Source organism: Ornithorhynchus anatinus, chromosome 5 (genome assembly GCF_004115215.2).
Source record: "Ornithorhynchus anatinus isolate Pmale09 chromosome 5, mOrnAna1.pri.v4, whole genome shotgun sequence".
Lineage (NCBI taxonomy): Eukaryota > Metazoa > Chordata > Mammalia > Monotremata > Ornithorhynchidae > Ornithorhynchus > Ornithorhynchus anatinus.
The window spans coordinates 43,009,324-43,033,490 of NC_041732.1; the positions used below are offsets into that span (position 1 = coordinate 43,009,324).

A 24,167-nucleotide genomic window follows, 5' to 3' on the forward strand; every position below is an offset into this window, starting at 1 on the left:
TATATAAATGTCTGTCTCCCTCTCTAGACTGTATGCTCCTTGTGGGCAAAGATCGTATCTATATACTAAACTGTATGGTACTTCCCCAACCACTTAGTACAGTGCTCTGCACACCTTAAGTGCTCAATAAATAACACTGATTGATTGACTGAACAGAGCCAGCAAGGACTCATAATGTATTTGCATTATTAAACAGGTAAAACATTATCCTTCTTATAAATATGACTCCATGATTTCCATACAATTAATGAAATTGGCAAAATGAAATGTAATGATAGCATGGGCAGGAATTCAAAGAGCAGAAAAAAAAATAAAGACAATTCATTCTTTTAAGAATTGTCCCTGGTCTTTCTTCCTAAAGACTCTGAGCTATTTCAGTATTAGTTCATTTAAATTTAATGTTTCCTTGTCCCTTAAGATTACTATGAGAATATCTCTGAGAGGGATGAGTCTATGTTTTTGATGTACAAATGAAGGCGAAGAGTACCTTGAAGACTTCTGTAGTTCTGTAACAATACCAATCAAACCCACATAAACCAAACAACCTCATGGGAGGAATTTTCTAGCCAACCAGAGGCAATGGCCTTCAAGTAGTCATTAGTCTTGCACGGTCTTCTCCTGAGAGGGCGTTTACTTTTGCTCTTCCTTTAAAATGCTTCAGTTTCTAGTCTGTCATCCCAGGGGCAACTTCTATTTTGGTAAACACTTTAAAATGAGCCTATGTAGATAATGGCTTTGGTAGAATGAATTACAAATTCATGATTGCATTGGGTCCTTTCTTTTATTGTACTTATTGGTGTGCAGTCAACAATGTGGCAAACAAGAGTCTACACAGTGTGCATTTTAGAAAAGTCTTATAACAGCTCAAAATCTTAATGTTTCTTTAATATTCTTGCATTACCATGTTTATCTGCCTTCCCATAATGAAATATTGGCTGAGGGAGTGAAATTTGGTTTTAAACTATTTTGTGATGCTTACTTCAGGTTTATAGTGGAAAAAATCTCTGTTGGATTATTCATTTTGAGAGTTTGTCATGGCTCAGCCTCAATTCCATGAGCACTGGCATTTTTAATTAACATCTAAATGAACTGTATATGTAAATGAAATAAAAAATTTCTAAGTGTATTTTCTATTTCTTTGTCTATAAGAAAATGAAGCTGAATATATCTCTGAGTAGCTCATTTTATCTGAGATCATGCTATCAAATACATTTAGATAATATACACTCTTCAGGAAAGCATCTGCTATCCTAAACATCGGTGCATTTTTTTTAATGCAGTAAAACTGACTCTCTCTAACCCTGCATCGCCACTCCTCAGTTTGATTAATTCAGAAGCCTTATGCAATGCCCAGACTTAACAGAAGTCTATAAAACAAGTCAGATTATTCAGTTGTCAAAGCAATCTGGCAGGAATGTGAATTTACAGCAGCCCATGGTGACTTCAAGCCTAACTTGAAGAAGCTGGGATATTCAAAATTTGCTGTGCTTTGTTAAAGTTCTAGTAAACTAACCATAGCTAGAGCTAAGAGAGCTTGTTGTTATGGCTGTATGATCCCTTCTAAAGCATAAGGAAATTGGTTAGGAATTGAAAGGGAGGGGAGGAAAAGGGTTTTAAGATCTTAGGTTCTAAAATCTGCAGGCTAAAAGGAATGATTGGTCCATACCCATAAATTCAATCCCAAGATGCTCTGCCAATGCAGAAAGTTGACAAAAAAAAGAAAGAAAAGGGAAAAAGTTTCAGAAAAGAGCAATACACTATACTCCAAAACAAATTACACATGAATATTATGGCTATCTTGTGCTTGCACACTGAAACAGGACAAATGGTGAATGGTTAAATGGAGCAGAGCTGAAGGAAGTTTTGCATCAATAACAATTTCTCGATAAAGCTGTTCCAGTGTCAGTACACCAACTTTCAATTTAACCCTTAAAGACATTACTGAGGTGGAAAGCTATCCCTTGGGATCCATCTCTTCAGCGGCTAACAAATGGAGTCTGGGATCACTTTACATTTCTCTCTGTACATAGAAGATAGCAGGCCATTGGCTTCTGTGGTATCTGTGGTTCAGGTTGGTGTCATTCTGACCCTTTCTCACATAAGGCAGCAGGCTCCACTAGGCTGAACTCTAGACTGAGGGTCAAAACCTCTGGATTCTCCTCTCAGCTTCTTCACTGAACTTCAATGTTCCCTTTTTAAGAGATGAAAATATTGACTCCAAGGAACCTAGTAAGGCTTAATTACAGTAGAGCTGCAAAGTGCTCCTTGGAAGAGAGTCTCTCTCTAGAGAATCTAGCCAGGAGAAAACTGCCTCTTGCCTTCTGGCATTGCAAGGAGTCTCAGGAAAAGGTTTTATTGAGCAGCTAGGAGGAAAAAAGCTCCTAGCAATCACCTTTCCTATGATCCAGTCTGGAGTTCTTGAACACCTCTGACTGCACAGATCCCCCCCATTTCTCAGATTTGATGAACCTGGACAGGCTCCAATGAGGCAGGGAGAGAGGACTAGGGCTGAACCTCTTTTCACACTTTTCAACTTTTATTATGAAGATTTCCTTCCCCATTCCTGGGGATAGTCACAGGTTGTTTTATTTTCCTCAGGGGAGTCAGAAGTGAGAGGGGGATAATGGTTCATTGTTTTGTCCTTGATTACTGCATTATTGGGAGCTACCTGCAGCTGCTGCATATCAAAGGAGGCATCTCTCCCAGTGAGGGTGTGGGAGCTGAGAAAAAGAGTCTTAAATGTCCTGCAGGACCAATAGGCCAATGTAGGTATCCAGCAAGTGCTAGTTGGATTGATTAATCTCTTCCCCAACCCCTCTAAGGTTGAAAAGAGTGGCAAAGTGGGAAATCTCAACAGTCTCAGTTCCAGGCCTCTCTCTGGGTGAAGTTTACTCTGGACAGTTAGTCCACTGAAGATGGCCACAAAACTGGACCAGTTCCAGGAAGCTGACTACTTTCAGTACATAATACCAAGAGAACAAACCTTTCTCAGTGGAGCAAGTGCTTCTTAAGTTGTCAAACCAAGAGACTTTCTGAATTTCCTTACTGTCGTTTGTATATAAAATATCTATCCTCTTTTGAAAAAAGCTTACATTTTTCACTAAATCGAAACCCAAGGGATTTGACGGTTCATTTGTTGCTTACTGCCCAGGAAATGCACAATTACTCCCAATCCAATCGAACTCATTCCGCTTACCCTTGAACAGTTTTCACATAGACTAATTTTACCTGCCCTGTTTTTGCTATGGGAGACCAAGACAAAGAAAAAAATTCTCAGCAGATAATGAATTCCCATATACACCTCAGTGAAAGTATGAGGCAGCGCCTCTTTGGTATCACATCAGTAATACTTTAAGGGTTAAGTCGAGTGGAATTTCTACAAACTCCTTCAAAGAGAACCATTACTCCATGCCTCCATGAACACTGCTAATGATATATATTAGTTGCATAGAAAGCTTGGTTAAGTTGTCAATAACATTAGTGGCATGCCCATGCATACTTATTACTGCATTTACACCGTTTTATAGGTAAGTCTGCTAGCCTAACTATAATTTCATTTCCAAGGAAGTCATTCATATCAGGCAGCTTCAATTTCAAATAATTCAAAGGGGAAATTGGTACTTAAAATGGGAATAGATTCTGACCATAAGCCCTATCAAGGAAACATGCGGAGGAAACATGCATCATTCATTCCAGTCCTGGAGCGGGTACTGCTGTAATTTATCTTCACTATTCATAGCTACATTTCTCTCATTTTGATTCAAGGAAAGCAGAGTACACAAACACTTTTCATTTGATAAAGAGGTTATTACATTGTATCTGCTCTATTTAATCGAATGTTGTCTTGGGCTCATTATATGTGATATGTTTCCTATTGAACTTCTGCCTTGCCTCAATTTTTTTTTAACACAGTAATGTAAAAATACAAGGGTTTTAGTAAATAATTCAGTTTTTTTTTCTTCCAGACATGATTTTCTGTTGTGCACTGTGCCACGGAAGAAATGTGTTTAAATCTAAGGAACTTTTGCAACATCATCATTATTAGTAATAACAGAGCATCTACTTTGTGCAGAACACTATACTAGGCATTTTGAAATCTGCAAAATATTCAGTGGCTGACCCATGGATTAATCATTCTGAAATCAATTCAACTGTTGGCAATGAACCAAGTGACACCTGATGACACAATTTCCATTCAAATTTCTGCCACTATATGGCTACTACAGTTCATCTTTTAGGTGAGCCATACTAACATTTCAATTACATTCCCAATTTGTCAACTGCAAGTTTTGAAAAAAAAATTCTAATGGCAGGTATATTATTCATGTATAGAAATAGTCTAAATTACCTTTAATATTAAAAACTGTAGTAAAGATTTCTTCCCCCAAGCCTTTATTTCTATATACTGGAAATTCTCAGAGATGTACTTCTAAAACAAAAGGTGGAATATGTGCAACTCTTTTCATCAAATGACTACTACAGTGAAGGGGATCCAGTTTTACTGCTGCCCATAATTTCAAACTTTCCACTGGTATGTTTTATATATATAAAATCACTGACTTCTGGATTAAAAAAAAAAATTTCTATGAGCCTTACAACCTCACTTCAAAATGGGGATACAAAAATGAACATATACATATTAACAATACACAAATGACATTGCTCACTGTGGCTCAGAGCAAATTCTCCCTCTTCCTCAGTGGCGCGCACACACACACACACACACACACTCTCTCTCTCTCTCTCTCTCTCTCTCCCTCTCTCTCTCTTCTGAGACTAAATCATCCAGTACTGAAAAACTGCAATGGGAAGTCAAATTTGAGGCAGATTAACCTTGACAATGCCTCTATTAAAGAAAATCACAATATTATGAAAAAAGGCAGTGAACTATTTTGCATGGCACTGGGACTGGTTAGCAAAAATCACAACATGTTATGCAGAAACACTGCCTAAAAATTTCATGTGAAATAATTACATTACTTCCATATTTCTAATCAATTATAAAAAAGTGTCATTATGTATTATTACAAAAACTGTGGCATCAGCTAAATAGAATATGAGCACTGCTAAAATCTGCATTAATTTAGGCAGTTGTGTAAGGGTTATATTTGATTAGATGGAAATACAAAATAAATGACTTTGAGCCCCGTCTTCAAACCTTCAAACACTGTAACTGAAAAATAGGATTCAATACTGGATTATTGTTAAAAACTGAGAAGTCATGTCATGGCAACCTAGACTGCATGATGCTTTTCAGACTTTACTATTCAACAAAAACACTAGTCCTCTTAGATATGTTTCCCAACTTGTTTTACTATCTCCAGGGCCACTCTGAACATGAGGCTCCTCTGTTTATTGCTACATGGTACTCTTCTAAAGCACATAGTACAGTGCTTTGCACATAGGAAGTGCTCAATGAATATGACTGAATGAATGACTGAAGGGCACAATGAGGACTTCATCCACAAGTTTGCAAGAAACAGCCCGGCCTAGTGGAAAGAGCACAGGCTTTGGAGTCAGAGGTCCTGGGTTCTAAATCCAGCTCTGCCACAAACCTGCTGTGTGACCTTGGGCAAGTCACTGAACTTGGTGCTTCAGTTCTCTCATTTGCAAAATGGGATTCAATACCTCTCCCTCCTGAGACTGGAAGCTCCATGTGAGATGTGATTATCTTGTATCTACCCCAGTCCTTAGTACAGTGCCTGCCACATAGTAAGCACTTAACAAATACAACAATTATTATAATATTTATTATTATAAAGTCTGATGCTCAAGGTAAAATGTGAGGAGCAGAATGAGGCCTTGGTACCAAAGAGTTAAAAGAGCTCATACTAGTTAATATATTTAGCTTTAGAAGCTCTTTTTGCGTAGGCCAAGTTTCTTTTCCAGATTTGTGACATTATTTTTGCTAAGTCAGTACATATTTTTTGCCACAAATGTGCTTCCTTATTGATCTATCTTGTTAAATATAAATGCCTCCCTTCTTGGATGCCTTCCAAAAGTGTCATTTAAAGATTAGTAAAGGTTTATTTAAGACATCACACTTGGAGCTTCATAAATACAGAAGAGTGGCTATAAAATTGAGAAGTCATTTTATAAAAGGGAAAAAAAAAAACAATTTAAAAGAAGGGTGATTCCAGGTGTGATTTAACCTTCCTTACTGTTATTCTGGGAAAGCTGTGACCTCTTTTATCCTGCCTATAGTGTTTATTTCCAACATTGTTCAAAATGTGGGCAACTTCTTCCCAGAAAGGCCAAAAATGTAACTGTAACCCTAGTCATCAAATTATTATATAATATTACAGCCTGAAAAGTTGGTTGATTGTCTTTTTCACACTGCTTCCCAGTACAGGAAATAACCTTTTTTAAACCTATTCAAGTTTGCATCTCAGTCCATGTTGATGCTAGGAAAAACTTGCTATTTTAAAATAATTCTGTTTCATACTTTGGCAGGTTCTTCCTCTAAGAAATTTACCAAGAATTTCTGCCTGCACTCCATCTTATGAAAGTATGGCCTGCTGTGCACAAGTTTTCTGGAAATCTGGGGGTGAGGTGGTGGCTTTTTTCAACAGGTCATCTTTACACCATGACCAGCTTTCCTAAACCAAAATTCAATCCTGGGTGTGCCACTTTTCCTGTAACATATACACATGAAATAAATAGCACCTAATAAAGTAACTACTAGGATATTAAGGGCTTAATTTCCCAGTAAGACATTGGAGATTTACTCTAGTTACTCCTATTACTGGTAATGTGAGTTATGTAGGCATAGCCTCTGTGTGCATCCATGCAAAGGTAAATTCTGATTCTTTTAGGGTCCCCAAATGACCAGTCCACAAGACTGTTATTCATACTAAGTGAGGTTAAAACAGAGTCAGGACCTGTGAAATAATTTTCATGGTTGGTTTCTACAGAATCAGTTTCAATTATAATACCTTGTATATACTACCAACCAGAGCTAATGGCCAGGTTTGCATTCTCTTGCAGGATGAATGCACTGGCTCCCATGGAGTTATGCAGAATGTGAATCTGTCCCAGTAGAAATGATGTATTTAATGGCATGAAGCATTAGGAAGTTAATCAGAATTCTCAAACCCATAATTAGAGGTAAGCAAACATGAACATTCAAGATGCTTTTGTTTCTAAGACAGAACAATATCTGCACTATTATCTTAATATCTTGAAAGAAAAAACTTTAAAACCAGCGTAAACAAAATAATGCAATCATGATGGGATTAGTTAGTTCTACTGAGCCTGAATTACTTATCTCCAATGCAGAGCAAATAGGAAATGGATTTGCCAGTTCCCTTTGGAAAGCTTTTGTTTTTAAGCTTCCCATTACAGTTTGTTTTGTTTTTTTACCATAAATTCAGACTGCTTGGGTAATGAAGAGAAACACCTCAACTCTGTTTGTTTATGTTTATTTGATATAAACAGCACATTCTGAATCATAATTAACTTACCATCATTTCAAATGCATATTGGTTACAGGTTAGCAATATCCCTTTCAGGCTGTTGCATCATTATAATGAAGGTGGACTATTTAGAGGATGTTTATTAATAAAAGTGAGACTTTTAAATACATTTATTGGCATTGCACTGCTTGATATCCACTATTACTTTGTATCACATTTTTCAAAATCAACTGCTGAACCTTTCATACCCCTTAGGACCTTAGAGCTGATCAACCCAAAACAGAAAAATTAATACAATTGCTTTTGTTAAAATTCTCATGCGACAGGCAGAGGCAATCAATATTAGACCTGGTAAAAGACATCTAGCTCTAGGTGAAATCTGAGGGAAGATGCAGCAACAAGAAAGCAGCACCGACTGAGCATGCTCCTATTCAGGCAGAGACAGAAAGGGAGTGGACGTACTGTAGAAGCTGGCCATTACGTAGTTTTGGCAACGATCACCAGTAAACTCATTTGGGCACCTGAGAGGAGAAACAAAAAAACAATGGTAGAGAAAACAGAGAAAGAGAAGAGGTGAATATATGCTAAGAAAGAGGCTCCTTCAGTGTCAACTGATTGGACTTGATGAATTCACCTTCAGAGTTCAGAACTCAACTTTGTACCAATACGGCTCAAATACTGCAGAGCACTGCCAAAACCTTTTGGACACATCCTTTGATAATTTTGCCAAAAATTTGAAAGTAGAAGGAGAGGGAGGTGCCTGCTTCCTTCTATAATGTACCTTTCACCAACACTGGGATGGGAAAGGCAAATGTAGGGATTTTTCTTTTATTTGGGGAAGATCATTTAATAGCTGTGGTCAATGAACAAAGACAAAGGTCAGATTGGTAGGCCTTGGACTGGATGTGGTCATCAATACTGCCCAAGGGTAGACTGTCCATCACCCTGAACTAATGGTCAGGCCTTCCCATGTAACAAAAGGTACTGAAGACCAGGTAATAGTGTGCTGATTTAGGATTCATGGTAATTGAGCCATAATTAGAACAAAGGAGTCAGTGATTCCTGAATTGTAAAAACACCAAGCAATCGTGATTGTTGCTGTAATTCGGGGGAGAAAGCAAAGTTCAGATTATTTTAACATACTTTCTTGGGTTTGGACTTTCATGGGCACATTCTCAGTACATCTTGTTCCAGTGAATCCAGGTTGGCACCTAGAGGGCAAAAATGTGATAAGCAAAAGAATGCTAAAGACACTGAACTATCAGACTGACATATCCCTTCTTATGGAACATGGAGAGTCCTCTAAATGACCTTGGGGAAGGGGAAGGTAGTTAATCAAAAACTACAGCAAAAGGTAAAAGCATTTAGAAAACCATATCCCTTGAGGACTGCTAAGAGTTTATCGATTTTTCTTTTTTTGAAGCAAGTCAATACATTGAGATTTGATTAGAGAAAAACTGAAATGATGAGGGAACAACAAAGTCAAATGTGGGCAAAGGAAACCACCGGTTCAAACCAGATACTTACCATACTGCTGGTACTCTTTCCACTTCGTTTTACAACACCGATGTTGACAACGGTCTATCGCTTCCTTTGGCAGAGAGTTTGTTCTTAGTCTTAGCCCAGAAATGCTTAATACATTTGTCTTTATGAGTAGTTCCTACTGAGAGTCCCAGCACATATCATTTTCAAGCAAATAGTTCTTTGTGTCAATAGTTAATGTTGAGATTTGGATTGTGATGGTACCTAGATACTTCAGTACTGGTCCTTGAAAATAAAAATGCTGCTCTGTAGGTTCAAACACTTTAGGTTCTCTGATTTGAGCTCATGTTTTGCATATTGACTCAGATTGGAAGTCTTCTCAGACTGGGACAAATTTGAATTCATATAACTCATCTAAATTAAGGATATTATTGTTTCTGAACTTAGACATAATATTTCATTACTATAGCCAATAAAATGCTGCCCCCGTTTTGCTTACAAGGTAGAAACCACATTGAGACTGCATTTACAGACTTCATATATTATTCACTCATACACAGTAAGGAACACTAATATATTTACAAGTGGCAAAGAGATACAGATTTTGACTTAGAAAAAAACCAACACTGTCCCCACATTGTATCAACACCATATATTCTGTGGAATATAAACTTCAGGAAAATTTAAACTGTATCCAGAGTGGACACAGTGGGCAGAAGCTGGACAGGGAGGCATCTTGTGGCGCTAGCAGCTCCCAATCCATTAGAGCATCACAAGATCCCCAGGAGAGTTGCTCATTTATTTATTTAATCATATTTATTGAGCGCTTACTGTGTACAGAGCATTGTATTAAGCACTTAGTTGGAAGGGTACAATACATTTACTTACATTTACATTTAAGACCCTACAATGGGACCCTGCTAAAAGGTGGTTTGCCATACCAAGGGGTGGGGGTGCTCATTTCAGCTCCGGTCCCCATGGGTTCAGGTGAGGTATTTTTCATTAGAAATACTCTACATTAGCCCCTGGAGTGCAGATTCCATGCCAGGAAGAAACCTGCTTCTCTAGACTTTGAACTTTTGAGGTAATAATTGCATGGAGCTGGGCTAGGGTGAGAGGTGGGAGAGGAGCAGGGAGTCTGTCCCTTCTTCTGGGTAACAAGAAATGGATAGGGGACTACTGAGGAGTCCATTTGAAAAGAGCATCCTAGCTCCTCATTAACCAGGTTTCCGGGTATATGTGGGGAAGGCACATGGTGTTGTGGATAGAGCATGGGCCTGGGAGTCAGAAGGTCATGGGTTCTAATCCTGATTCTGACAATCTTGGGCAAGTCTCTTAATTTCTCTGGGCCTTAGTTACCTGATTTGTAAAATGGGGATTAAGACTGTGAGCAAGACAGGGACTGTGTCCAACCTGATATCCTTGTACCCTTGCTTGCTTGCTTGTAAGAGAATTGGCGTGGCTCAGTGGAAAGAGCCCGGGTTTGGGATTCAGAGGTCATGGGTTCAAATCCCAGCTCTGCCACATTTCAGCTGTGTGACTGTGGGCAAGTCACTTCACTTTTCTGTGCCTCAGTTACCTCATCTGGAAAATGGGGTTTAACTGTGAGCCTCATGTGGAACAATGTGATTACCCTGTATCTATCCCAGAGTTTAGAACAGTGGTCTGCACATAGTAAGCGCTTAACAAATACCAACATTATTATTATTATTATTAACCACCCTAGTGCTTAGTAAGCAGCGTAGCTCAGTGGAAAGAGCCTGGGCTTAGGAGTCAAAGGTCATGGGTTCTAATCCCAGCTCTGCCACCTCTCAGCTGTGTGACTTTGGGCAAGTCACTTAACTTCTCGGTGCCTCAGTTACCTCATCTGGAAAATGGGGATTAAGACTGTGAGCCTCACGTGGGTCAACCTGATTATCCTGTATCTACCCCAGCGATTAGAACAGTGTTTGGCACATAGTAAGCCCTTAACAAATATCACTATTATTATTATTATTACTGTGCCTGGCACATAGTAAGTGCTTAAAAATACCAGCATTAATTAATTAAGGCAGGGAGAAGATGGTGGTTGGGGTGAGGTTTAAGCCCTAATCACAAGGCAAATGTTTTTAAATCTGTCAGTCTCATTTGACAGTGAAACCCCTCTGTATTTATTTATTACATGCATTCTCTTAGAAGACACCTGCTATATACTTCAGGAGGAAAATCATGAAAATAGATCCTTCTAAATCCCCTCTTCTTGGTACTTCTTCTTGGTACTGTTTAAAGTAAAGTTTTTCTTCTTTAAACCCTAACAAGGCATGGATGAATTCTTTAGAGAACCTTACTGTGCACAAGGTCCATCACAAACAGAAATGAATGGGAGGGAGGGCACCTTTTCCTTGTTCCTTGTCCCACCCTTTAGTTACTACTCACAGGATAGGGCCTGGGTGGCCTGAGTTGATAGTCTAACCCTGTTTATGAATGAAGTCATTCAAATCAGTAATGGTTGTCTCTCACTGGGTACGTGCCAAGGAACATGTAAAAAATGTGCTTTAGGAAGCTGTGGAATCCCTGGTAATCATACATTAAAATATTGGATTTTTAACCATGGTCCTAATAGATGACAAAAGATCCAGTTACTATTCTAAAAGAAAAGATTTCACTATTTCTGTGTCTGGAAAACCAGAGGGTAGCTTTCTCTTATCCTCTATTGTTTCCCTTCCTCGGTAGGCCAGAACGTTGATAGTGTAATAAATGGTTCCATCTCATTTTTATTAATTCCACTTCAATGAGGCAGTGAGGCAGTATACCACACTACAGCTCTATCCATATTTGGAAAGCATTTGCTTTCTCCTTTGAGGCAGGTGACTCACAACCTTTCTCTCCAACTGTCAACCTCATTTTCATCTCAGTGGCTTTCTCAGTTGTTCTATCCAAGGGTTTCCCCAGTATAGTTAGAAATGTCAGGGTTTCTCATTAGGAAACTTGAAATTTTTAAGATAGTGAATAACTATCCCTGCCTGATGCAAAGGTCATTTTTTTAGCCTCCTGCATCTAGATGAGGGAGACTTTGGAAACAGGAACAGGATCTTTCTACCCACATAAAAACAGGTCCCAATTATAGAGTTACACTATCTACTTCAAGGATTTTTCACACCTCTAGTTTGTCCTTTCTATTGCCCTGCCCACCTTTTTCCAAGGCTTCTCAAGAATCCTTCAACCAAGACAGAAAGTAGAGAAAGCAAAAGAGAAAAGGAAATTCATCAGTTTCAGTGTGGATTCCTGACTCTCTTTTCAATCACTTCACTATTAGTCTGAAATTCTTAAAAACAAAAAGAGCACTTCAGGTCTTCAATGCCTCTTCTACTCAGAACCACAGTGCTTCCTGCTGTGCTGAAGAACATTTGAAATAATTTATGCAAATGTTTGGTACCAAATTTACAAATGCACACAATTTAACAAGCAGAGAATTTCAATCAGTGAGATGAACTTGCATCTAATTTGCCAATTTGGATGACTATCTATGGGTTCAGGCTATCCACATCAAGGCTTTCCCCATATTATGCTGAATAAACTGGAGTTGGCAATTTCTGGCTTTAGTTCAGAAAGCATTGGTTTGCTTTTCTATCCTATCATATTGAAAACCTGGACTTCTATCACCCTTTAGCCTGTTCAGCATTCCGGCCAGATCGCCTACTCACCGACCGAGTATCTGGGCTGCAGATTATTCTTTCCCTGATGCATTATTACTATTAGTCTGCATATTTCCAAGATGAATCTCGTTTCATTTTCTGTCCACGTTTGTAGTCTCTTCTGGGTCATCCGTGTTTTTCTAATTTGCGTTTCACTCTCCTATCTGGTATCCTCTGCAAAAGCCATTCATTTTCTCAAGGGGAATGTGCTCTTCTAGATCATTTTAAAAAATATTAAATCTGAGCAGCTTTAGCAGTGACCCTGGTGATCACTCCCATTAGATCAGGGATTCCCAAACAGAGTGCCAGAGAGGTCTGTCAAGGAGCTGTAGTTCCAAGACTCCTCTCTGCCATCTGCTGGCCCACTGATGGGCCAATGCATTAAGGGCTAATGCCCAGAGCCATTTTGCTTTTTACTTTTCTTCCCTGCCTTAATCCCCATTTTACAGATGAGGTAACTGTGGCACAGAGAAGTGAAGTGATTTGCCCAAGCTCACACAGCAGGCAAGTGGCGGATCCAGGATTTGAACCTAGGTTTTTCTGACTTGCAGGCCCATGCTCTATCCACTATGCCAAGCAATTTCACAGGGAGAAAAAGTGCAACAAACCCAAGGGATGTTACAAGAGAAGCAGTGTGGCCTAGTGAGCAGAAAACAGGCCCACAAATCAGAGGACCTGGGTTCTAATTCTGGCTCTGTCATTTACTGTGTGAGCTTGGGAAAATCACTTCACTGCTCTGTGCCTCAGTTACCTCATCCGTAAAAGGGGCATGAAGGTTGTGTGTCCCAAATGGGACATGGACTCTGTCCAACCTAATTAGCTTTGTGTCTACTCCAGTGCTTAGTCCATTGTCTGGCACACAGTAAATGCTTATGAAATACGATTACAAAGATGGCAAAGATTAGGAAGGCATCACACTGGAAATAAGCTTATTAAGACATATAGCCAGAATCTTCCCTTCCTTTCAGTACTCTCCTGGTGTGGAGCTTTGCAAATAGGGTCTAGAATTGCCTAAGTGGACCACTGATACTACTGTAGCTCATTCTTTACCACTAGAATAGAGTTCTAGCCTATATTCCTTGAAGAATTCCAACCTGGAATAGCAACCTGGCTCTTGGTTTTCACTGGCCCAAACAGTTGTTTCAACAAGACACAGTCACTTCACTACCCTCTTTTTGGTTGTTTTCCATACAGTCTCGCCAACAGTTTCCAACCAAGGTGGGCAGGTATTCTATCTAACTGAACTGGAATATCAGGAGATAGAGGGAAAGGAAAGGGAGGTAGAAGGCACTGTTAGAGTGAACGTAGCTATGGCTCACTGAGCAGAAGACAGTAGCTAAGTAAGTGCAAAGACCTTTTAACTCTTCTCTGCTTTATCTCTGCTCCACTTCAAGTCTTGCACATTTTGGGGTCTGCCATTTGGAGTAAGTCAAGGGTGTTGAGAGTTGAAAACCCTCAAAAACGTACGACTTCCTATATCTTTTCCCAACCACTGACTCCATTGCCTGGCTCCCTTTTATCTAGCAGTCTTCTTTTCTCCCTCAGTCAGTCAAATATATTTAATGAGCACTTACTGTGTCCAGAGCACTGTACTAAGTGCTTGGCAGAGTACAATATAACAGTAAACAGATACATTCTCTGCCCACCTCCTCCACCCCCTCCCCCTGCACTCCCATGTTACACCTCCCAAATGGCTCTAGTTAATCTTCTAACCTCCCCTACTCTTTGCTCACGCCAATCTTCCCCTTCCCCAAAATATCTCTATCCCCTTCTTAAAGTACCTTCAAAAAAATCTACCTTTTCTAGTCATACCTTTCCTTTATCAAGCCTCCTACTACTCAGACATACTTGCTTACAGTTTCCGCAGTGTGAATGCTAGAACAACACAAGGAACAATTTTGCATTTGTCCCTAGTGTGGTCAGAACTACGGATCAACCTTTCCAGCCACATTCACAAACATGGGTGACTTCAACATCAAGGGTGTCTTTTAATACAAAGAATAACGATGTATATATTATGAATGTAGCTATTTCTAACCAAATGGGGGTGACTTCAACATCAAGGGTGTCTTTTAATACAAAGAATAACGATGTATATATTATGAATGTAGCTATTTCTAACCAAATGTATACATTGCTATGTTAACTATGTTCATAAATTCTTATCTTTTAAGAACTGTCATCTTCTGATTGCTGGTCTTTCCCATTAGGCTGAAGGCAAAGAGGACTTATTCTTATTTTGTAATTCCCCGAAGTACCAAGTAATACCCATGGTAAGGGTTTGATAGAGGGATGATTAGCTAATATACATTATTTCTGATTTATTACCAGCTACACAAGATGGGGATAGGAAGGAGAGGAAGGAGGATTAAAGTGGAGAAGAGAGGAAAAATTAAGCATTTTATGTTTCTTACAGATTGAGAGTAAATTACTTTGAATCAGATTTTTCTTCAGGTCCAAGTTACTCCCGCCATCTGATTTAGGGATAAACAAATTTGGTGGTGCTTGAAATATCTGCATAATAGAGGCAAAGGATATTTTACAGGCTTAAATAATACTGTTAATTTATTATGGTAGTTCTAACTAAAGCAAAACTTTCTCAGGAAGACTTCTTAGGACACAGATCCTTGTATGCAGGGAACGTATGAGCCAACTCTATTGTTTTGCACTCTTTCAAGCACATAGTACATTGCCCTGCACTCCATAAGTGCTCAATAAATACAACGATTGACACTAGTCTTTTTTAAGCATTATGTGCCAAGCATTGTATGAAGTGATGGGGTAGAAATAAGCTAAGAAGATAAGCACAAGTCAGGTCCCATCTGGGGCTCAAAATCTTAATCCCCATCTTTCAGATGAGGTAACTGAGGCATAGAGAAGTTAAGTGACTTGCCCAAGGTCATATAGCAGACATGTGGTGGAGCCTTGATTAGAACCCAGTTCCTCTGACTCCAAGGGCTGTGTTCTCTCCACTAGGCCACCCTGCTTCTCTTGGTCTACCTGGCGATGAGAATCAGACCCCCAAAACCTTTGTAAAAGAGGTTGAGGAACAGAAGAAGAAAGCAAAGTAAAAACACAATTGCTACTGGGGATGTGGACAGACAGATGTTAATAAACACACACAAGGACCTTAGTCTGCAGTCTGATACAAGGCAGTATTTGGTATTATGCAGAAAATTTCATTTAAATCAGTGCTTTGGGCAAGGTCCATATATAGTCCAGTGACACAAACCCAGTGACTACATTTTAGTGGGTCTGAGTGAACTGAAAATAATAATAATAATAATGATAAAGGCATTTGTTGAGCACTTACTAAATGCAAAGCACTGTTCTAAGTGCCAGGGGGTGATACAAGGTAATTAGGCTGTCCCACGTGGGGCTCACATCTTAATCCCCATTTTCAGATGAGGTACCTGAGGCACAGAGAAGTTAAGTGACTTTCCCAAAGTCACACAGCTGACAAGCAGCGGAGCCAGGATTAGAACCCATGGCCTTTTACTCCCAAGCCCGTGCTTTTTCCACTGAGCCACTACTGATGATGATGATGATGAGTTTTTGAAGAGGCAGCAGAATTTGAAGTTACCTTGTTCTGAAATGACCCTTCAGTAATAGGCCATCATGATCTAGGTGCCTCATTTACTAAAAGGGGAACAAATCAATTAAGTTTATACCTCAGAAGGGTACTCTCCCTGCTTTATGTTGCCATACACTTTTAAGATTTAATGCTGGGTAAAATTAAAAAAAGGAAGAAATGAAAGGTGTTTGCCCATTTGCCAGAATCCAGCTACCTCTTTAATCAGCAAGGTAGCAGTTTCTATTTCCCTGTCTATGTAGAGAACGGGTCACACTATCACTCTCAATTTATTATATAAGGAACCTAGCTTCTTCAATGCACAAAACACTTTTAAAGGCAAGCATTCATTCAGCCTCTCAGACTCTCTGGAAGAGGATTTTGGGAAGGGATGGATTAGTCTGATTTTACAGTTGGAGAAAGCCCACAGAGAAGTTAGATGATCGGTCAGGGTTAATCAGTTTTATCTGTGGGATCAAGGGGATTAAAGCCAAGATTTCTGCACCCTGATCAGGTCTCTCCCCCCCAGCCAAGATGTATTCATGCAATCACAGTCCAGTAGAGTATCATTTTCAAGTAAAGGGAAAAATCACTATTAAGGGCAGGAAACTGATCTCCCTTCCTCCTCTCTCGCCCCACTCCAGTCTATTCTTCACTCCGCTGCCCAGCTCATCTTCCTGCAGAAACGTTCTGGGCATGTCAATCCCCTTCTTAAACACCTTCAGTGGTTGCCTATCAACCTCCGCTCAAAACAAAAACTCCTCACTCTAGGCTTCAAGGCTCTCCATCACCTTTTCCCTTCCTACCTCTCCTCCCTTCTCTCTTTCTACTGCCCACCCCGCACACTCCGCTCCTCTGCCGCCCACCTCCTCACCGTCCCTCGGTTTCGCCTATCCTGCCGTCGACCCCTGGGCCACATCCTCCCACGGTCCTGGAATGCCCTCCCTCCTCACCTCAGACAATCTAATTCTCCTCCCCTCTTCAAATCCCTACTTAAAACTCACCTCCTCCAAGAGGCCTTCCCAGACTGAGCTCCCCCCTTTTTTCCCTCTGCTCCCTCTACCCCCCCTTCACCTCTCCACAGCTAAACCCTTTTCTCCCCCCTTTCCCTCTCCTCCTCCCCCTCTCCCGTCCCACCCCCTCAGCACTGTACTCATCCACTCAACTGTATATATCTTCAACACCCTATTTATTTTGTTTAATGACATGTACATCACCCTGATTCTATTTATTTGCCATTGTTTTTATGAGATGTTCTTCCCCTTGACTCTATTTATTGCCACCGTTCTTGTCTGCCTGTCTCCCCCGATTAGACTGTAAGCCCCTCAAAGGGCAGAGACTGTCTCTATCTGTTGCCGATTTGTACATTCCAAGCACTTAGTACAGTGCTCTGACATAGTAAGCACTCAATAAATACCATTGAATGAATGAATGAAACTTGTCTCCCAACTCTTATACTGTACACTTCCAAGCGATTTGGACAGTGCACTGCACAAAGTCCTTATGCAATAAATGCCATAGACTGATTGATCAAGCAGATTAGCAACATCTAGAATGGCTGGAGGAGGAAGGGGGGAGGTATTGGAATCTGAAGAATACTACTCATACCACTCTACGAAGGGAAAAGAATGAATCTCTCATCATCATCATCATCATCCATCAGTATTTAATGGCCAACCAATTTATGCTGCACATTATATACTAGGAGCTGAGGAGAATTTTCAAGGGCTTTGCCGTGAATAGATTTCAATATAATTAGAGAACAGATAAACCCAAAGGCCTAAGTATAAAAGGCCAAAGTAAAAACCCAAAGCAGGAGCCAGGGGCTTGCCTGCTGGACTTTCTTGAAAAGCTAAGATAGAGGTACAAATAATAAATTTATATGCCAGTTTCCTAGTGATTTCCAGGGACCGTTGATGGATAAAGCATGGGCCAGGGAGTCAGAAGATCACAGGTTTTAATTCTGCCTCTGCCACTTGTCTGCTGTGCCACCTTGGCCAAGTCACTTCACTAGGTCTCAGTTACCTCATCTGTAAAATGGGGTTTGAGACTGTGAGCCGCATGTGGGACAAGGACTGTGTCCAACCTGATTTATTTGTATCTACCCCACCACTTAGTACAGTGCCTGGCACATAGTAAGCACTTAACAAAAGCCATAATAATAATAATAATAATTAAGTAGCTGGAGTGAATGGGATTACTGGGCAAGGGAGGGTTAAATCTCTTATCACATTTCCCTGAAATATTTGATTACCCAAGGTTGCCATAACATCCAAAAACTAATATTTCTTTTCTGTTACTTATATTATCTAGCATTCACTATCTTTTCCCCAGAGGCCAAATTAAATCACTATACAGTTACATGACATGAACCACTGCAGAGATTCCCTCATGATTCCTGGAGGGAAAGCCCAAGTAACCAGCAAATCACTCCTAGGAGCAGTGTTTACTATTATATGGAAAATCCATTTGGAACACCTAGTTCCAGCCTGAAACACAAAATATGTTTGCAGAAAAGTCTTCCCCCCATCATTCCCTAAGAAGACTACAGAGGTTTAGGTGACCAGAGACGGCTTGGAAAATTCCATGCTTGTGGGGTTTCTGAGTCATGTCTTTGGTTGGGATAAAGCCGATTTTGAATGATGCGGCTCATGCTTCAGAAATGTTGTTTTTGCTTTTGACAGATGGACCATATGGAAAAATATGAACTTGCTACTGAGAAATACGACGAGTAAGTATTACGCTTATGTTGTCTCTTTCCACCCAAGTGGTCTGGTGAAAGATTTATTATCATAATAGATGGCATCATATAAGTATTTGGCAGGAATCAGAGAACTGTCGTTGTTTTCCCAATTAGCAATGGAGTTAAAAACAGAAATCTACCTGCATCTTTCTCGAAAGAAAACAAAACAACTTGGGAACTCGTGGAGAAAGTCTCCATTCCAATACACCCCAGTTTCTCCTATCAGGTGTTCTGCAACATTTAAAATAGATTTATAGTTTGTGAACATACAAAAACAAGACCAAATCACTGGAAAGCTGCAGGGAATCCAGATTCTAATGATTTTCTTAGAAAATTACTATCCAGTACAGTAATGCACTTTAAAACTTTGCTGAGTACTTACTACTCAGCTAGTTAGGTTATTAGTCAGCTGTGTGACTTGGGGCAAGTCACTTAACTTCTCTGTGCCTCAGTTACCTCATCTGTCAAATGGGGATTAAAAAAACTGTGAGCCCCACGTGGGACAATCTGATCACCTTGTATCCCCCAGCATTTAGAACAGTGCTTTGCACATAGTAAGTGCTTAACAAATACCACAATTTATTTAATTTATTTTTTTACCTCATCTGTAAAATGGGGATTAAGACTATGAGCCCCACTGGGACAACCTGATTACCTTGCATCTCCCCCAGCGATTAGAACAGTCGTTGGCAAATAGTAAGTGCTTAACAAATGCCATCATTATTATCATTATTACCAATAATCAGAATAAAAACAGACATTCAACAGGGTGCCAACGATGTGCTAAGAGACTGACATGGTGTGGAGTGGGTGGGACTGGTGGGGACTGAAGGGTTTTTGTTTTGGCAGAGCTGCAGGGTGACTGTGCTTCTGGCTTTAATGATTAGCAATGGATTCTGAGCAATAGTCCTTCCTTTAGCGGTTGCATGAATTTAAAGAATAATAAAGGGAAATGAGGGTCACAGTCATCAAAAGAGTTGGATTTGCATCTAAGGAAAAGTGGAGTGGAAAAAGAGACCAGGGCTCTGTACTATTAACCAGCACAAATACAATATTTATGCATTGGTGATTTTGTATATAGTGTAGGAGCACTACAGAAAGATGAAATGAAAACAGTGTTTTCATCAAGTGCCCTCATAAACTTGACCTAAAAAAAAATAGTGCAAGGAACCCAGATTGAGCACCCAATATTTATGGTTCAATTAAAAGAGAAATCTGATGCAACAGGATTCAGGTAGAACAAATGCATAAAAAGTATCCTCTGGGGTATTACCAGCTGAACGAAAAGAGTACTGAGGGTCCTGAATTTAGCTCTCCCAATAGAATCTCTCTTTCTCTCTCTTTGCTTTTTGCAGAACTCCTTCATTTTCTAATTCAATAATGTATTAATGTTTTTATTTTTATAGATCAGGGTTCTAAAATAATATTTGGTTAAGGCCACTACTATAGCTATCACAATATTTTGGAAGCTGCACCTTTTAAAATTTAGGCTAATACTGATAACAAAGTTTTAAGAGGGAATTTTTAAGATAAAGCTCAATAACAACTTAAGTGCATGAAAATGAGGAAAATGTAATATGTGCTATTTGACTGATAATTACATCAAGATGATCTGGTGGTTACAACTGATTACTAGACAGGAACTCCAGAAGTTCTAGAAGGCAACTAAATAATGTGGTCCTGTTCCTGACCAGGAAAACTCATTATGTTGGTCATTAAACTTTACCAACAAATTCACTTAACCACATCCAACTCTGGAAGAGTTCCGCCACTTCACCACTATGAACAGGTTGCATTTTCAGGAAAATGGATGACTGCAGATAACAATTTAAGTTGCCCCATCTCCAAGGTAATCAATTTTCAAGAGGTTCCGTAAATTCTTAAAGAGCCTTAACTTTGAGACACTCAACAACTAAGACACTGCACAGTCAAAATCAGTCAAAGCCCTTCTTTCAATTATTTGTAATGAGGGGGCAAGCACCTTTTATCATCATCCCTACCATCATCAAGATGTTTTACAATCCCACTGAGTTAATGACTCTTTACTAGGTGCTGCATTATGACTTCCTGGAAATTAAAAACTACATAATAACTAACATAAATTTTAAATGAAAGCTGTAAATCCTCTAAGAGGGATTTGAAAGTCTGATGTACAGTGAACATAGGAAGGTATTGATTTTATCACTAAAAGGGAAACAAACAGTATATAGCTTGAAGCTCATTATCTCTTTTCAGGATATCATTGTGTCATTTACATAACCCTTTCCAGGACCCAGACAGAGATAGAGATAACAGTTTTAGTATGGCACTGCCTCCACAAAACCTTGGAAAGTCTGTGGACACTGCTGTTGAAGCAGTCACTGTGGCTGCGGTTGTGACAGTGGCCCGTGAGCCGTGAGGAGCCTGAAATTCTGCTCCTCCATCCATGTGATTCTACAGGTCTCTGTTTTTGTCTTACTCTATTAGTATTTTTCATCTCTCCTATGTGTCTTCCACTAATTCCCCTTTTCTATCTTTAATTTTAGATTATGAACCCCCGAGGGACTGGATCAAATTCTCATCTGGGTGTTCTTCCTCAGCACTTAGTACAGTGCTCTGCAAACAATAAGCACTTAATAAATACTGTTATTACTACTATTATCACTACTGCAGTACTTTTATCAACATTCTGGTGAATGTAGTTTATACAGAACTGACTGCCCTCTCACCAATGGCAAAGGCCATTAACAGCTCCATTGAATAGTGAGGCAGAGTGGCCTTGGAAAGAGCACAGGACAGGGAGGTTGCAATACCCATTTTAATCCTGACTCTGTCACTTGCCTGCTATGTGACACTGGTTGTGTCACTGAACTTCTCTAGCCACAGTTTTTTCACCTGTAAACTAGGAGGGAAAAAACCAAAACTATTTTCCCTCACAATTATACTGCATGTTCCATGTGAAACACGGACCATATACAATAGGATTATCTTTTACCTCTCCTAGCATTTAGCACAATTCTGGGTATGTAATAAGCAGTGAATAAATTCCCCCATCATCATCATCAAATACGAATCTTAATAAATGGGTGAATATCCTCGATGGGAATTCCAAGTACACTATCTATGTAAGACATTTGCTGAAGTTTTGCTCTTGTTCAATATTCTTGAGTTTGATTGACATTTTGGAAAATGAAGCACTGCAACACAATGGACTACTTGAATTTTTCTTTTTCACCATTGGTTTGGGAAAGGAACAACTTTGGAAAAAAAAAACCCAAAACAAAACAGAAGTTGTATATGCAGAAGTAGGAGACTGAGCTGTTGAAGACATTCTTTCCTATAAGCATTTTGCGAAGCCAATAGTATTGACCATCAACTGGGAAACAAAAACTGGAAGTTCAAAAATACAATTCACCTGTAGAAAAGCAATGGGGAAAATTATTTGGATTAGTATTCTGGGCAAGGGGTTGTACCCAAGAATATCTTCTCTTACCTGCACAAGTATCTTGAGGGGTTTGAAAGATCTTTGACCATGAAGCACTCGCCTCCATTCACACAGAAAGTTTTCTCCTTTTCTGCACATTTTACAAGATGGCTTGTCCCAGTAGTTGATGTAGATGTGGCTGGATGGGAGATATAGCGAAAGAAAACAGGTCACTTTTTCATTCTATTTTGTCTTTGAATTTCATTGCAAATGAAGGATAGAGAGAGAGGTAGGAGCAGGAGGCATCTTAGCTGCTACTCTCTTTGGCCTTCCCTGCTGAGAATTGAATGATTTCCTGGGGCAGGAGTTCACTTTTTTGAAGGAAAGAAGCTTACAATTTTCATTACCAATTTCATACCCTCATATTTTGTATTAGAGCATAATGTCTATTGCCAGGAATCATAGAACATGCAGCATTTCCAGGAAGTCTCAAAGGCAATGAATTAAAATGACAAAGTTGCACAACCAGGATCTTATTTTTAAATATTAATTGTCCCTGATCTAAATGATTCTTGATTTTGGAATTGTATTAGTGTCCAGAGTGTAGTACATGGTCCAAGAGGAGTCCAGGAAACCTCTCATTTTCTCTTGAAAACGATTTCTATGATTGTCTTTATTAATTACATACACAAGATATCACAAGAAATCATAATAGAGGGCATTCTGACCTTATACTTATTCCATTCTGACAAAAGCCACTATCGGTCTGTTAGTCTGTTAGTCTGAATAAGTATGGAGAGACAGAAAGTTATCATTTTCATGTAATTGGAAGATTTGTTTCTTAAGCTGGGCTTGCTAAGATTGAATTGCCAGTGGAATTTCTAGAAAGAGGCAACGAGAAGGTTTGATTTGGACTTATTAATCAAAGAACAACTGTGTCTTTTGTTTACCAAACACTAGAGTTATAAAGAATTACGGGAAAGCATCAGTAGAGGCTGGCAAGCATCCTGAGCAAGAGTTTCTACCCTTCTAGATTGTAAGCTTGTTATGGACAGGGAGCATGTCTGCTAATTCCACTGTATTGTATTCTCCTCAAGGCTTAGTACAGAGCTCTGCACATAGTAAGTGCTCAATGAATACTATTGATTGATTGACTCTCTCCTAGATTTTGGTGGGGTGCTAAAGAATGCACATTGCATCCCTAGCTAAGTCTCAGACAGTGATGCATCCCAGCTGCAAACTGGGAGTCAATTTTCTCAGAGAACCAGCATGGTATCCCACAATCAAAAATGGACCATTTCTGTTTGAGAGAAGCTTAGTCGAGATCGTGAAACAAGGAGGTGAATGTGAAAACAATGGCGGGGCAGCAAACAACAAACACAGCAGTGGGAGAGACACATTTCTGTGTGTACAAAGCTGTCTGGTCTCTAAGTCCCACAATGACTTTTTCAATCTCACATTTACCCTTACGTGAATTTCACCATCACTGAAGTCAATCAAAAATGGTATTGAGTGCTTTTGCAAAGCACTGTGATAATAATATTGATAATTATGGTATTTGTTAAGCACTGACTATGTGCCAAGCACTGTTCTAAGTGCTGGGGTAGATGCAAGGTAATCAGGCTTGTCCCACGTGGGACTCACAGTCTTCACCCCCATTTTACAGATGAGGTAACTGAGGCACAGAGAAGTTAAGTGGCTTGCCCAAGGTCACACAGCAGACAAGTGGCAGAGTCAGGATTAGAACCCGCATCCTCTGACTCCCAAGACCGTGCTCTTTCCACTAAGCCATGCTGCTTCTCTACTAAATGCTTGGGCAAGTGCTATGCAATACAGTTGGTAGACTCAAACCCTGCCCCTAATCTTTTAACATGAAGGA

The 24,167-nt window shown here is 39.6% G+C and overlaps 1 protein-coding gene across 10 annotated transcripts in view; it reads right to left on the reverse strand.

The window, feature by feature from the left end:
* Positions 1–24,167, reverse strand: part of NRG1 (neuregulin 1) — a 1,057,599-nt gene that overhangs the window by 17,738 nt on the left and 1,015,694 nt on the right. For 7 of the 10 annotated variants that reach the window (XM_029065525.2, XM_029065523.2, XM_039912020.1 and 4 more), the window contains 3 exons: positions 22,358–22,487; positions 7,878–7,936; positions 1,667–1,690 (listed from right to left, as the gene is read on the reverse strand). In XM_029065525.2, the coding sequence (XP_028921358.1) occupies positions 1,667–1,690; positions 7,878–7,936; positions 22,358–22,487 (213 nt within the window). Of the gene's footprint in view, positions 1–1,666; positions 1,691–7,877; positions 7,937–8,558; positions 8,627–22,357; positions 22,488–24,167 lie in introns of those variants that run through there. The other 3 variants (XM_029065528.2, XM_003428417.4, XM_007664470.3) reach the window with 3 other exon arrangements.